A 16,238-nucleotide genomic window follows, 5' to 3' on the forward strand; every position below is an offset into this window, starting at 1 on the left:
CGTGGGGGTAGATCCCTTGTGAATAGATTAATGCCTTCCCTGGGATGTTGGGGGTGGGCAGTGAGTGAGTTCTTGCTTTATTAGTTCCCACAAGAGCTTGGTTAAAAAGAGCCTGGCACCTCCTTGTCTCCCTCTTGCCTCCTCTCTCGCCATGTGATCTCTGCACACAACAGCTGCCTTTGCCTTCTGCCACGAGTGGAAGCAGCCTGAGGCCTTCATCAAATGCCCAATCTTCCAGCCTGCAGAATCATGAGCCAAATAAACCTTTTTTCTTTATAAATTACCCAGCCTCGGGTACTCCATTATAGCAACACAAACGGACAAAGACATTAGTTTTACTAACAGAATATTTTGGGGGAAAATGAAGCAATTAAGCATCTGGCATGATAAACACACAGAAGGTAAATTTTAGTTAGCTTTGCAGGGGAACGATGTATTCATGTAAATATAGTAGATCATACACTGAAACCTAGCAAAGAAACTTGAGTTCTAGCTATGGACTTTGGCAGCCTGTCTCTAGAGATGACTACCTAGGGAACCATGCCTCCCCATGTTCAGACACTTAGGGAGACCCCTGGCACTTGTGACTCACTTGTAACCAGTAGAATGCAGAACTGAGGTCATGTGCCTTCCAAGACTAAGTATGAGGGAGCCTTATGGCTTCCACCTTGGACTCTTGCTACTAGCTCTAGAGTCCCTGAGTCCCTGTGAGAGAAGTCCGGACCCTGCGGGCGCCATGATGAAGAGACCATATAGAAAGACCACAGTGGAGAAGCCCTAAGACTACATGAGGAGAGAAGAGAGAATGACACCCCACTATTTCCCAACTGTTCCATTCCTAAGCAGTTTGAGGCATCCCAGCTGAGACCTCAGATATTGCTGTGCAGCAGCAAACTGTAGAACCATGAGCAAAATAAATGTTGTTGTTTTAAAACTTCATGTTTTGGGGTTGTTTGTTACACAGAAATAGATAACATAAAAATTACTAATATATCACTAAAGAAAAAAATAATAGCAAAAAACGTATCATAGCAGGCAACATAACCCAACACAACAAACTTACTGGTAAATGACATCCTGTAGCACATATGTAATATCATAATTGCAAATGTCAACCCTGCATTTCACTGAATATTGATACTAAAGCACAAACTACAACATAAAATAAATGTGAATCAATTCCTACACAGCTAGCTCCAGTATTTGTCAATCTTTTTGAGTTGACTCGCATTTCTTTTACTTTGTGTTTGCACTTTATTATTGATACTTACTGTCTGGTATGTTTGTGAGTCAATGTAAGGCCTGCAGAACTGATTTGTTATCACCCACCATAGGCAAATAGCTGCTGGCTTAATTTCCAGTGAAAATGGTTTTGTTCTAAGTTCATTTTGCATTAAAATTATTCATAAATATTTCTAGAAATAATAATAGTAATTTTATAATTTAAGAAATGAATCTGGTGTCAATTATGTATGCTCAAAAGATATACAAGAGTTGAGATGTATTATTATCTAATACTTTTGCTTTAGATTGAAATAATTTCATCTTATTTTCAGCTATAAAAATAATAATAGGGTACTGGCATGATGATAGACATAGAGATCAGTAGTTCAATTTAGAGTCCAGAAATAAACCCTCCTATTTATGGTCAAATGATTTTCAACAAGAGTGCTAAGATAATTCAGTGGAGAAAGGATGAAAGAATAACCTTTTCAACAAATGATGCTGAAACACTGGATATCCACATGCAAAGAAATGAAGTCGGATCCTTACCTCACATCATATCATGTACACAAATTAACTCAAAATGGATCAAAGACCTAGATGTAAGACCTACAGCTATAAAATTCTTAGAAGAAAACATAGGAATATATCTTCATGACCTTGAATTAGAAAATGGTTTCTTAAACATGATATCAAAAGCATAAGCAGCTGAAGAAAAAATAAACTGGACATAATCCAAATTAAAATATTTCATGCTTCATAGGATACTATCAAGAAAGTGAAAAGACCACTGACAAAATAAAAGAAAATGTAGACATTCCTCATTTTATTGGGTTTCACATTATTATCCTTCATAGATACTGTGTCTTTTACAAATTGAAAGTTTGTGGCAACCCTATATTGAGCAAATTTGTAAGTATAATTTTTCCAGCAGCATATGCTCACTTCTGTCCCTGTGTCATTATCTGGTAACTCTCCAGCTTCTTCAACAAACTGAGTATAGAGGGAACATACCTCAAAATAATAAAGGCCACACATGACAAAGCCACACTTAATGTCCTACTAAGTGGGGAAAAACTGAAAGTCTTTCCTCTAAGATCTGGAAGAAGACAAGGATGCTCACTTGCACCACTTTTATTCAATATACTACTGGGAGTCCTAGCCAGAGCAATTAGGCAAGAGAAAAAAACAAAGGGCATCAAAATGGGAAAGGAAGAAGTCAAATTAGACTTGTTTGCAAATGACATAATCTTCTATGTAGGAAAACCTAGACTCCACCAAAAAACTGTTAGAATTGATAAACGAATTCAGTAAAGTTACACGACACAAAATCAACATACAAAAATCAGTAGCATTTCCATACACTGACAACAAACTAGCAGAAAAAAAATCAATAAAGCAATCCCATTTACAATAGCTAACAAAAAAAATTAAACACCTAAGTATAAATTTAACCAACAAGGTAAAAGACCTATACAAGGAAAACTATAAAACACTGATGAAAGAAATTGAAAAGGACTCAAAAAAATGGAAGGACATTACATGTTTGTGGATTAGAAGAATTAATACTGTGAAAATGACCATACTACCAAAAGTGATCTACAGATTCAATGCAATCCCTATCAAAACACCAATGATATTCTTCACAGAAATAGAAGGAACAATTCTAAAATTCATATGTAACCACAAAAGACCCCAAATAGCCAAAGCAATCCTGAGCAAAAAGAACAAAGCTGGAGGTATCACACTACCTGACTTCAAAATATACTACAAAGCTATGGTAGCCAAATAAGCATGGTACTGGCATAAAAACAGATACATAGATCAATGGAACAGAGAACCCAGATATAAATCCATACACTTACAGTCAATTAATTTTCAACAAAGGCACCAAGTACATACAATGGGAATAAAACAGTCTCTTCAATGAATGATGCTGGGAAAACTGAATAGCCATACGTAAAAGAATGAAACTAGACAACTATGTCTCACCATATACAAAAATCAAATCACAGTGGATTAATGACTTAAATATAAGACCTGAAACTATGAAACAAGTAGAAAGAAACACTAGGAAAATGCTCCAAGACATTGGTCTGGGCTAAGACTTTTGTGTAAAACCTCAAAAGCACAGGCAACCACAGCCAAAATAGACAAATGGGATCACATCAAGCTAAAAAGATTCTGTACATCAAAGGAAACAACCAAAAAAGTGAAGAGACAACACACAGAATGGGAGAAAATATTTGTAAACTATCCATCTGACAAGGAATTAATAATCAGAATATATAAGATCAAACAAATCAAGAGCAAAAAAACCCAACTAAGTCAATCTAAAGATGGGCTAAAGATCTAAACAGACATTTCTCAAAAGAAGACATACAAATGGCCAATAGTTTTATGAAAAAATGCTTACCATCACTAATCATCAGTGAAATGCAAATCAAAACCACAATGAGATATCATCGCACCCCAGTTAAAATAGCTTGTGTCAAAAGGCAATAGCAGATGCTGGTGAGGATGTGGGAAAAGGGGGAATCCTCGTACACTTTTGGTGGGAATAAAAATCAGTACAGCCACTATGGACAACAGTGTGGAGGTTCCTCAAAAAACTAACAATGGAACTGCCATGCAATTCAGCAATACCACCACTGGGTTTTTATCCAAAGGAAAAGAAATCAGTATATCAAACAGGTATCTGTGTTCCCATGTTTACTGCAGCACTATTCACAATTGCCAAAATACGGAATCAACCTAAGAGCCCATCAATGGATGAAAGGATAAAGAAGATGTGGTATATATGCTATTCAGCCATAAAAAAGAATGAAATCCGGTCATTTACATCAACATGGATGGAACTGGAGGTCACAGAGAGACAAATATTGCATGTTCCCACTCATATGTGGGAGCTGAAAAAGGTGGATCTCATGTAGACAGACAGTAGACTGGTGGTTACCAGAGGTAGAGAAGGTTTGAAAGAGAAGGGATGAAGAGAGACTAAGGGGAACAAATATACAGTTAGAAGAAATAAGACTTAGTGCTGGACAGATCAATATAGTTTACCATAATCTACAGTGCATTTCAAAATATCTAGAATAATTCAAATGTTCCCAGCATAAAGAAAAGATAAATATTTAAGGTGATGGATATCCTAATTACCCTTATTTGATCTTTACACATTATATCAATGTTTCAACTTATCACATGTACCCCCAAAATATATACATATATATACACACATCAATTTTAAAAAGAAGGGAAAAATTAGGCAATGGACTTGAATAGACATTTCTCCAAAGAAGAAATACAAACGGCCAATAAGCACATGAGAAGATATTCTCAACATCATTAGCCATCATGGCTATGCAAATCAAAATCACAATGAGATAGTGTTTTATACCCACTAGGATGGCTATAACCAAAAAGACAGATGATAAAAGAGTTGGCAAGGACGTGGAGAAACCGGAGCCCTGTGCATTGCTGGTGGGAATATAACATGGTGTAGCCACTGTGGAAAACAGTCTGACAGTTCCTCAAACAGTCAAAGCCCTACTACATGACACAGCATTTCACTTCTAGTTATACATCCAAGAGAAATGAAAACAGATGTCCACGCAAAAACTTGCACACAGATGTCTGTAACATCATTATTCACAATAACCAAAAAGTGGAAACAACCCAAACGTCCATCAATTGATAGATAAACAAAATATGGTGTATCCATACAATATACCAGTATTCAGCCCTGAAAAGGAATAAAGCAGTGATACATGCTACAATGTAAAAATGAATGGCAAAAACATCATGCTAAATGAGGTAAGCCACAAAAGATCAAAGGAAGGACCACATATTATATGATCCCATTTATATGAAATGTCCAGAGTAGGCAAATCTCTACAGATAGAAAGTAGACTAGTGGTTGCCTAGCACTGGGGGGATGCCAGGATTGGGGGGGTGATATATAAGGTAAGTAAGGTTTCTTTTTGAGGTGATGAAATGTTTTAAAACTGACTGTGGTGACAGATGCACAACTATATGAATATACTATAAGCCATCAAATTATTCACTTTAAATTGGTAAACTGGTATATGAATTATATCTCAATAAAGCTGTTTAAAAAGTAAAATAATAATAGAGATATAATTTTCATGCTCAGTGGACTACTTTTAGTCCATACTGCTCATCCTGGACTTGTCTTCTATAAACCTCTTACCTGCAGCACTAACACTATACTGTATTTTTTGAAAGAGACACGAGCTACCATGTAAGGTTCCTCTAACGTTAATATTATTATCCTGTTTTATTGTTTGGTTTTTCTTTCTTTGCATTGGCCTGGGCTAGTGGTGGTAGGTTCCTTATGAATTCAGTTACTTGGCCACTAGGGGTGGGAGATAAGGCCAAGGGCTGTGGGTAACCTCAATCTGGGAACTCTGCCTCTGTGCACTACTTATGGAAACCTCCACAGTTGGAGAGAATGCCCAGTGTTGCTAGAAAGTGGCTCCTAGAATTCAGTTTCTCTCCCACTGTGAGTGACCTGGCTTCTGTGGTGAGAAGTCAGATCAGAGAGAATCACCTGTAACCTGAGGGATGAGAGCTGAGCCTGCTGTCCTATTTGCTGCTATTAGTCTACCGTGGCAGAGCAACTACTGGGAGATGTTCCCATCTCTCTTACAACCTGCTGGTGCCTTCACCTGCAAACCTGCCTCCACCAGGTTAGGTAAATTTCTGCTGTGGAGTGCCCACTCGTAGGAAGCCCAATCATAGAAAAATCTATGCTAAGGCTTACAGTGACACAGCTTCACTTCTAGCCACACTCTATAACTTGCTGATCCATCATGAAGAAAACAGCTCGAAGCCAAAGTCCTCATCGTTCCTATGGTACGTTCCTATCGTTCTATAAGCACAGTCCCTACTCTTTCAATTTGTTCAGAATTTCTCCCTTACCAAACACTGTACTCTCTGGAAAGGAAGACTCCCAGCATCTTTCATTTCTCCCAACCTGTATGTTACTCTGAGTCATCATCATCAGAACACTTCTTCCTTTTCTAGGATACAACCCCAGCAAATTTTAATGAATAAGATTTATTTTGCAAATGGAATTGGTATTTAAAAGGTACTTCAAAAAGATGATTTTGAGAAGTTCCAGAAAATTCTCCACTACACAATTTATAGCTGATGTGAATATTAATTTGCCCACACTATTTATGATTCAAGAAATTGCCAATTTAACTGTAGTCCCAGAATCCATATAAGGAAAAGATTTTAAGGACATAAACAAGTAACTGGAGCAAAACCCAGAAGAATCCACAAGGATTCTCCTAAATCTGTACCTGAACTACTTTGATACCCTCTAGAAATAAAGCCACAGAAACTCTTAGGCTAACTGTGACTAGCTCAATAGAAAAGGGACTCATAATTCCTTGTACTAGTCCCTGCAATCACTGAACATTACCAGTTTTTAAAAACCTAATGGTTGGCCAGGTGCAGTGGCTCATGCCTATAATCCTAGTACTTTGGGAGGCCAAGGTGGGAGATCACCTGAGGCCAGGACTTCAAGATCAGCCTGGGCAACACAGCAATACCCCATCTCTACAAAAAATAAGAAAAATGAGCCAGGCATGGTGGTGCGTGCCTGTAGTTCCAGCTACTCAGGAGACTGAGACAGGAGGATCACTTGAGACCAGGAGTTCAAGGTTACAGTGAACCATGATTAGGCCACTGCACTCCAGCCTGGTTGACAGAGTAAGATGCTGTTTCTTTAAATAAAAAAAAAATTAACTTTAAAAAACCTAATAGTCAAGGATATGGATTTGTCCAAAATCTGTGAACAAGTAACAAAATAACTATTACCCATTTCACTGTAGTGTCTAACGTGAATACCGTACTCTCCTCATAAATTCCTTACATGAACAGAGCGGTGCTCAGGTTTCTTTAGTGCCCCGTTCAGTATTCGCAGTGTGGAAGGTAATTAAAGCAGGTATTACTATTCCACCTTGCAGATGAAGAAATACAGTCCAGAGACTTTATATCCTGGGAAGTGAATTAGGTGGGCCAAAAATCCTGACTAACTAACCTATCATTTAGAACAGTGACTATGGATAAGAAATTTAACAACATCAATGTTTAAATAGATCCTTGATTTCTAGCTTTTGCTTAGGATACAGTAAACTGGAAAGAGCTACCCCATTCTTTGGGGGATGGGGATAATTTACAAAATCACAACTTTTCTTGAACACATCAAAGTGCTGAGGTTGGAGATAAACCAACCAATCTGAAAAATAAGAAAAGGCAATGTCCTCCAAAGCAGCTGCATGAGGCAAGCACTTGCTCACCTGGGGTAGATGCTAGACACCATGTACGACACCAAGAAAAACTCAGTTAAAATGTTGAACAAATTGCCAAATGAGTGGTTGCCTGGTGCTGACGGTAGGCAGAGGAGCCGACTACAAAAGGAAGCAATGGAGGAGATCTGGGGGAAGGAATGGGAGTTCCACATCCTAACTGGGAGCTCCCATGAGCACACGCACTTGTTAAAACTCACAGAACACCAAAAAGTTGAAAAACAACTGTAAAGACTGAATTTACTGTATGTGAAATTAAAAAAAGAACTCTTGGTTTAGAAGGAAGAGGATCTATTTGACAGTTACCCCATGATCTCTGCTATGTGGCCAATTCTCCACGTAACTGTCTTGGTACTTGAGATGCAAAAGCCCTCAAGGCCTCCGCAAATCAGCACTTTAATAAACCACCAACAGAGTATGTGAACTTCCCAAATTCACTAATGTGCAAATGCAAACGCTAACTTTCCTACTCTCCATAAGGGTTCCTGGGCAAGCCACCATAAGCAGGGAAAAACAAAGCCACGTTGAGCTCGAATACTGGGCAACAGGCTGGCTTTACCTACTACCCTCACCCACTGCCTCACCACCACGCCAGGTGGCAGTTCAGGTAGCTCAAATTCACAACAACTCAGCAAAATGCCAAATCATATAGGTCACAAACCTTTGGGGTCACTTGCAGAGAGAAGAAAACCCAACCATCAAATCTGCAAATGCCTTCTGTTAAAAAACAACCTTCAAACAATTTAAAAGGGAGAGCAATGCAAGTCTGCTGCAGCTGCAGGTGCCATGACGAGCATGCAGAGAGCTGCCCTGCCTAAACGAAAGTGCTGGGCCACGTCAGGACTGGCCAGAGAACGTCACAATCTCAGCATCAACCCCATAAGAAGTATTACCAATTTTTAAGAGATTATGAAAAAAAAATCTACACAGGAACTACCTCATTAGGATTTCAGTAAAAAGAGGATAATGCCATAAGGAAAATAAAATTTTCCCTCTCTTTAATAGCAGAGAATTACCATGAGAGCAACATGGGATACAGTAGAGATGAAAGATCAATGTAAAGAAATAAGTCACAGCAATGTGTTTAACCACTTCACTGACTTCATAACAAAGAGCCTCAATACTCAACAGTATATACCACCTCTTCGTATGTTAAAAAATTATTTAGTCCCTGGACTTTAGCCCTTCTAACAGTTTTGCTATAGAATTTTATCGTAATTCCCAGGGAAAGGTTTACTTTATAATCTTTTAGGATAAACCTAATAAAGATTGTTGAAATTCCTTAATTATTGCACTAAAATGATAGTAAGAGCCCAATTTAAGCTTAGCTTAAGGCTTTCACTTTAGCTAGACATTAGTAAAATGATTACAAATAACAACTAGCTAAACTTAGGGTTTTTTAAATTCTGTTGATGTACATAATTAAACAGAACATGCCAACTCACCTGTGTTTCCTTTTAGATCAGTCGTTCTTAATAACTGATACTTATCAAAATGAACTGGGGTGATTTTCCAAAATATACAAACCCAGTACTTCTCCCAGATCTACAGAATCGTATCCTCCGTGGGGAGGCTCAACACTAATATCTGAAAATGTTCCTGTGATGTTTATGTGCACGCACCCCTGACTATAATCACCATTCCAGATAACAGTCACTACATTTGAAAAGAATTATAGGCACTCCTCGTTTTATTGTGCTTCGCTTACCGTGCTTCACAGGTATTGTGTTATTAATGTTTACAAATTGAAGGTTTGTGGCAACCCTGCATAGAGTGAGTCTATGAGCTGCATTTTTCCAACAGCATGTGCTCACTTTGTGTCTCTGGGTCACAGTTTGGCAATTCTTGCAGTATTGCAAACTTTTTCATTATTATTATGTCTGCTAGAGTAATCTGTGCCCTTTGCTATCACTATGTAATTGTTTTGGGGTGCCACAAACTGTGCCCACATAAGACAGTGAACCTAAGTGACAAAAAATGTATGCTCTGACTTCCCACCAACGGGCCATTCCCATCTCTCTCCTTGTCATCAGGCCTCCCTGTTCCCTGAGACATGAGAGTAAAGCTGAGACAGGCTGAAAGCCGGGCCTCTTGAGCCAAACTGCCAAGTTGTCAATGCAAAGGAAAAGTTCTTGAAGGAAATTAAAAGTGTTATTCCAGTGAACACACAGAGGATAAAGCAAAAAAGTCTTATTGCTGACATGAAGAAAGTTTTAGTGATCTCAAAAGAAGATCAAACCAGCCACAACATTTCCTTAAGCCAAAGCCGAACCCAGAGCAAGACCTTTACTCTATTCAATCCTGTGAAGGCTGCGAGAGGTGAGGAAGCTGCGGAAGACAGGTTGGAAGCAAGGGTGGTTCATGAGGTGGAAGGAAAGATGCCATCCCCATAACATAAAGGTGTAAGCTAGAGCAGCAAGCGCTGATGTAGAGGCTGCAAGTTATCCAGAAGACCTAGCTAAGATCATTGATGAAGGTGGCTAACTGAACAGCAGGTTTTCAATGTAGATGAAACAGCCTTATATTGGAAGAAGATACCATCTAGGACTTGCATATCTAGAGAGGAGAAATCAAAAGCTTCAAAAGCATCAAAGGACAGGCTGACTCTCTTAAGGTAAGGAGCCAATGCAGCTGGTGTCTTGAAGTTAAGCCAACGCTCATTTACCATTCCAAAAAACACAGGGCCCTTAGGAAATATGCTAAATCTACTCTCCCTGTGCTCTATAAATGAAACAACAAAGCCTGGATGACAGCACATCTCTTTATGGCATGGTTTACTGAATATTTTAAGTCCACTGTTGAGACCTACTGCTCAGAAAAAGTTTCCTTTCCAATACTTCTGCTCATTAACAATGCACCTGGCTACTCAAGAGCTCTGATGGAGAGGTACAAGGAGGTTAATGTTGTTTTCATGCCTGTTAACACAACATTCATTCCACAGCCTGTGGATCAAGGAGTCATTTCAACTTTCAAGTCTTATTGTTTAAGAGAAACGTTTCATAAGGCTATAGCTGCCATCAATAATGATTCCCCTGATCGATCTTTACAAAGTAAATTGCACACCTTCTTGGCTGGGTGTGATGTCTCACACCTATAATACTAGCACTCTGGGAGGCTGAAGCGGGAGGATCACTAGCTCAGCAGTTGGAGACCAGCCTGACCAAGAGAGAGACCTCTTCTCTACTAAAAATAGAAAAAAATAGCTGGGCATGGTGGTGAGCGCCTGTAGTCCCAGCTACTCGGGAGGCTGAAGCAGGAGGATCACTTGATCCCAGGAGTCTGAGGTTGCTGTGAACTAGGCTGACACCACGGCACTCTAGCCTGGGCAACAGAGTGGGACTCTATCTCAAAAAAAAAAAAAAAAAAAAACCTTCTAAAAAGGATTCACAATTCTATACCATTAAGAACATCAGTGGTTTGTGGGAGGAGGTCAAAATATCAACATTAACAGGAGTTTGGAAGTTAATTCTAACCCTCATGGATGACTCTGAGGGGTGTTCAAGACTGCAGTGGAGGAAGAAACTGCAAATGAGGTGGAAGTAAAGGATGAGGACTTGCTTCTTATGGATGAGCAAAGGAAGTGGTTTCTTGAGACAGAATCTACTCCTGGTAAAGATGCTGTGAACGTCGCTGAAATGACAACAAAGGATTTAGAATATTCCATAAACTTAGTTGATACAGCAGTAGCAGGGTTTGAGAGGATTAGCTCCAATCCTAAAAGAAGTTACACCGTGGGTAAAACGTTATTAAACAGCATCTCATGATACACAGAATTCTTTCATGAAAGAGTCAATCGATGTGGCAGACTTCACAGTTGTCTTACTTTAAGAAATTGCCACAGCCATCCCAACCCTTAGTAACCACCACCCTAATCACCCAGCAGCCATCAACACTGAGGCAAGATCCTCCACAAGCAAAAAAAAGAATTACTACTCAATGAAGGTTCAGATGATCATTAGCACTGTTTAGCACTAAAGTGTTTTTAAATTAAGGTATGTATATTGTTTTTTTAGACACAATCCTATCACATACTTAATAGACTACAGCATAGCATAAACATAACTTCTATATGCACTGCACTGAGAAACCAAAAAGTTTGTGTCACTTGCTGGATGGGGGTGGTCTGAAACGGAACTTGCAGTATCTCTGAGGTACGCCTGTACTTACTTGTTACAATTCCAGCCAAAGCAAAAACAAACTGATTTTCATCCGAGTTGAGCTCCTTAACATCACCATCCAGTGACTTCACAAAACTCTCCATTGTTTGACCAGTGATGTTGAAAAACTTCAAAGCTTTATCCTGAAAGTTTGGAAATGAAAGTGTCACACCTTTTCACAGATACCACTATGAAAACATTTTAAAAGTGCAGGATATAGAGGAAAGACTCTGATTTTAATTATAAAAGCAATATTTTAAAATCTATTCCTTCATTAAAAGTTCCCTTTAAGGTTGGGCACGAGAGCTCATGCCTGTAATCCCAGCACTCGGGCTCAAGCAACCCTCCCACCTCAGCCTCCCAAGCAGCTGGGATTATAGGTATGAGCCACAGCACCCAGCTTAGCACAACTTTTTTTAAAAAAAAAATCTTAACCGAAACCTCAACATATAAAAGAGATGAAGATGACTCTTCTGAGAGTTTAAATCTTCATTACTTGGCAAAAAATATTTCTAAGTTTGAAGAACCTTTGTATTATAATACTTTCTTCGGAGTGCTAGGGTTCTGAAGAATAATTTAAAAAACAATACACATTTTAATACAGTAAAAAAAATCAGAAAAAACCATGCATTTACAAATGGTAAGAGGGAACTTCATGGGCAATAGAAATATTCTAAAACTGGACTGTGGTGATGGATACGCAACTCTAGAAATTTGCTAAAAAACATCAAATTATACACTTACAACTTTATGGTATATAAATTATACCTCAATTAAAGCTTGACAAACTTTTCTAACCACACCTTGTCTTTCTACCTAAAGTCAAACACAACTGTCATTTCTACAAGAGCTAAGTATTTATCCCTGGCTTCCTGCCACACATCCACCTCTCCACTGTTATTTCCGTTCACAACCACACCCTCCTACCAGAGTCAGACCCGATCTTCTCCAGCTCCTCTTGCCCCTCAGCTGCCAGCTCCCACCACATCTTCATCCACCCCCACGACTCATACGCGTTCCTTCCTCCCCACGTCCCTGCAGAGCCACACTCACTCCAGCCTCAGCTGCTAGAACGGCCCCTGACTAGTCTTCCTGTCTACACTGGATGCCCACAACTCCCACCTCCTAATCCATCGTTACTGTTGGGTTAATCTTCCTCAAATTCTGCTCTCATCCTAACACTCCTTTACTTAAAAATCCTTAAGGAATCTAGTCCTAACACCTATAGGATAAAATCATCAACCTGGTATTTAAGGTCTCAAAATCACATTCCAACCTACCTTTCAAGTCTTACCTCCCCACTATTTTATTACACTAACTCTCCACTGTGTCAACTGAGTGTCCCAGAACAAACCTTACACTTCTCACCCAATGCCTCTGGTTATGCTGTTTGTCTTCTTGAGCTACCTTCCCGTTTTCTGCCATTTCTACCTACTCATCAAGGCCTATTTCAAATCCATCCCCTTCTGTGAACTTCCCGGATACACACATCCATGCGCGTGCGCACACACACTAATAATTGACCCTGGAACAACACAGGTTTGAACTGCTCAACTGTGCAGGTCCACTTACATGTGGACTTTTTCAACAAAAGTTACATGGCACACGCCTCTCTCCCCTTCCACTTCCTTCACCTCCGCCACCCCTGAGACAGCACCACCATCCCCTCCTCTTTCTCTTCCTCCTCAGCCTACTGAATGTGAAGATGACAAGGATGAAGACCTTTATGATGGTCCACTTCCATTTAATGAATAATAAGTATATTTTCCCTTCTTTATGATTTTCTTAACATTTTGTTATTAGCTTACTTTATTGTAAAAATACAGTATATAATACATATAAAATATGTGTCAGTTGACTGTTTTATGTTATCAGTAATGCTGCTGATCAACAGTTGGATATTGGTGGTTAAGTTTTTGGTGAGTCAAAAGTTACACACAGATGTTCAATTGTGCAGAGGACTGGTGCCCCTAACCCCTGCACTGTTCAAAAGTCAACTGTATATATACACACACACAAACACACCCATACACATATGTATATACGTTAAACAACATATAACATTCAATACATTATTTATTACATTAACCATGAGATAATATATATAAAAGCACTTTAAACCTTCTTAAACTCATATACATGTAAAGTAATAATAATGAAGTGGTAATATCCACATATACCACACAGGTTTCTAGAGAGAAGGGAATCTCATTTCATTCATTTTACGTGCCCCCAGAGTACCAGCTTACAATGGACCATACATCGCAGGTATTCAATAACGATCTGATGAATGAACAGAAGCAAATAGACAGGCAGGTGTGGTGGCTCATGCCTGTAATTCCAACAGTTTGGGAGGCCAAGGCAGGAGGATCACTTGAGGCCAGGAGTTCGAGACCAGCCTAGGGAACACGGTGAGACCCTATCTCTACAAAAAAAATTAAAACTTAGCCAGGCATGGTGGTACACACTTGTAGTCCCAGCTACTCAAGAGGCTAAGGCCAGAAGGACTCCTCGAGCCCAGGAGTTTGAGGCTGCAGTGAGCTATCATCAGGCCACTGCACTCCAGCCTGGACGACAGAGCAAGACCCCATCTCTTAAAAAAAAAAAAAATGGACAGAAAGACATGAATTCAGTCTCTAAATGCCTTAACAGACAGGCTGCATCCTCTAAGTTACAAAAGCACTGATCAACAATATCCAGACCGCCTGCCAGTGATGCTTACTCCTCCCAGAATGGCTTTGACAACCTCCTCGCTGCTAGAGACACCCCACAAGAGGGTACATGCTGCCGCTCCCATTTCTGTACAATACTCTGCCTGCTGGAGGAGTTGCTGCTTTGCTTCACTCAGCTGCTGTCGAAGAGCCAGTTTCTCCTGAAACCAAAATAAAATCAGAAAAATGAATAGCATTCAATCTTGAAATATCTCTATTACATTCCTCTTTCACAAAGATATTTATTAAAAAAATGTATACAGAATTATGGAAAACAGTTATAAATGAAAACTAGTCCTAAGAGAGCTATCATCCATATTTAAAAAATATAATTCAGAGGAAAAATTTCACTCTTAGAAAAGCACATACTATTGCATTATGGTTTATAAATAGCACCAAAGATCTGAATTCATCTGCTTGAAGTAAAGTGAAAACACGAGACATCTCAAGTCCCAAGTGGCTATACCCAGCACCAGTACCAACTGGGACTCCTAAACGAAGTAACAGCCTAACCTGGCATCCACACACAGAGCAACATTTCTAATAAGGCGCTGCTGCCTCCAAATGGCGCACTCCATTGTAAGCAACACCATCTGCCAGAGGCAGACGCCAAATCAAAGGCACTTGGACGCCCAGTAGTATTTGAGGGAAAGGACTGTAGAAAGACTCAGTTTCCATAAATACACCCTTAAATCCTCATGAGAATATTGCCATAGGTGCTAGTAAATATGAAATACACACCTGTGAGCTGAACAAGGAAGGAAGACCAGAACTAAGACCAGGCAGGAGAGATGGGAGCAGGCATGGAGGGAATGTGGAGTTTGAGACCAGCCTCAGCAAGAGCAAGACCCCATCTCTACTAAAAAATAGAAATAAATTATCTGGACAACTAAAATATATATACAGAAAAGATTAGCCGGGCATGGTGGCGCATGCCTGTAGTCCCAGCTACTCAGGAGGCTGAGGCAGTAGGATCGCTTAAGCCCAGGAGTTTGAGGTTGCTGTGAGCTAGGCTGATGCCACGGCACTCACTCTAGCCCGGGCAACAAAGCGAGACTCTGTCTCAAAAAAAAAAAAAAAAAAAAAAAGATATACAAAGCAGAAGGAAGAACTAGAACTGTCCCTATCTGCAGATGACATGACTGTCCATGTAAAAAATCTCAATGAATCTGTAAAAGAACTCCTAGAACTCATAAGTAAGTTCAGCAAGGTCAGATGATACAAGATAAACCCACAAAAAACAATTGCATTTCTATGTACTAACAAAAAAGTGGATACCAAAATTAAAAACACAGTACCATTTACAGTTACTCCAAAGAAAATTAAATACTTAGGTTAAAATCTAACACACATGTATAGGATCTATATGCTAAAAATTGCAAACTGCTGATGAGAGAAGTTAAAGACAATCTAAATAAACAGAGAAACATGCTGTTTATGAACTGAAAGATTCAACATAATAAAGATATCAATTCTCCACAAACTGATCTACAGATATGCCACAATTCCTATTAAGATCCCAGCAAGGTTTTTTGTAGACATAGACAAGCTTATTCTAAAATTTATGTAGAATAGCAAAGGGCCCAGAATACTTAAAACAACTTTGAAGAGCAACAGAATGGGAAGAATCATTTTACCCAATGCTAAGGAGCTTACTATGCAACTACAGTAACCAAGACAGTATGATACTGGTGAAGAACAGATCAATGAACCAGAGTAGAGAACCTAGAATAGACTGAGGCCAATATGCCCAGCTGATTTTTGACAAAGTTATGAAAGCAATTCAATGAAGGAAACATAGTCTT

At 39.2% G+C, this 16,238-nt stretch overlaps 1 protein-coding gene across 7 annotated transcripts in view; it reads right to left on the bottom strand.

Moving 5' to 3' along the window:
- Positions 1-16,238, bottom strand: part of LOC123630789 (heat shock transcription factor 2 binding protein) — a 107,638-nt gene that overhangs the window by 69,991 nt on the left and 21,409 nt on the right. For all 7 annotated transcript variants that reach the window (XM_045540765.1, XM_045540759.1, XM_045540760.1 and 4 more), the window contains 2 exons: positions 14,445-14,594; positions 11,733-11,865 (listed from right to left, as the gene is read on the bottom strand). In XM_045540765.1, coding sequence (XP_045396721.1) covers positions 11,733-11,865; positions 14,445-14,594 — 283 coding nt within the window. The remainder of the gene's footprint in view (positions 1-11,732; positions 11,866-14,444; positions 14,595-16,238) is intronic.

Source organism: Lemur catta, chromosome 1 (assembly GCF_020740605.2).
Source record: "Lemur catta isolate mLemCat1 chromosome 1, mLemCat1.pri, whole genome shotgun sequence".
In the NCBI taxonomy this organism is placed as follows: domain Eukaryota; kingdom Metazoa; phylum Chordata; class Mammalia; order Primates; family Lemuridae; genus Lemur; species Lemur catta.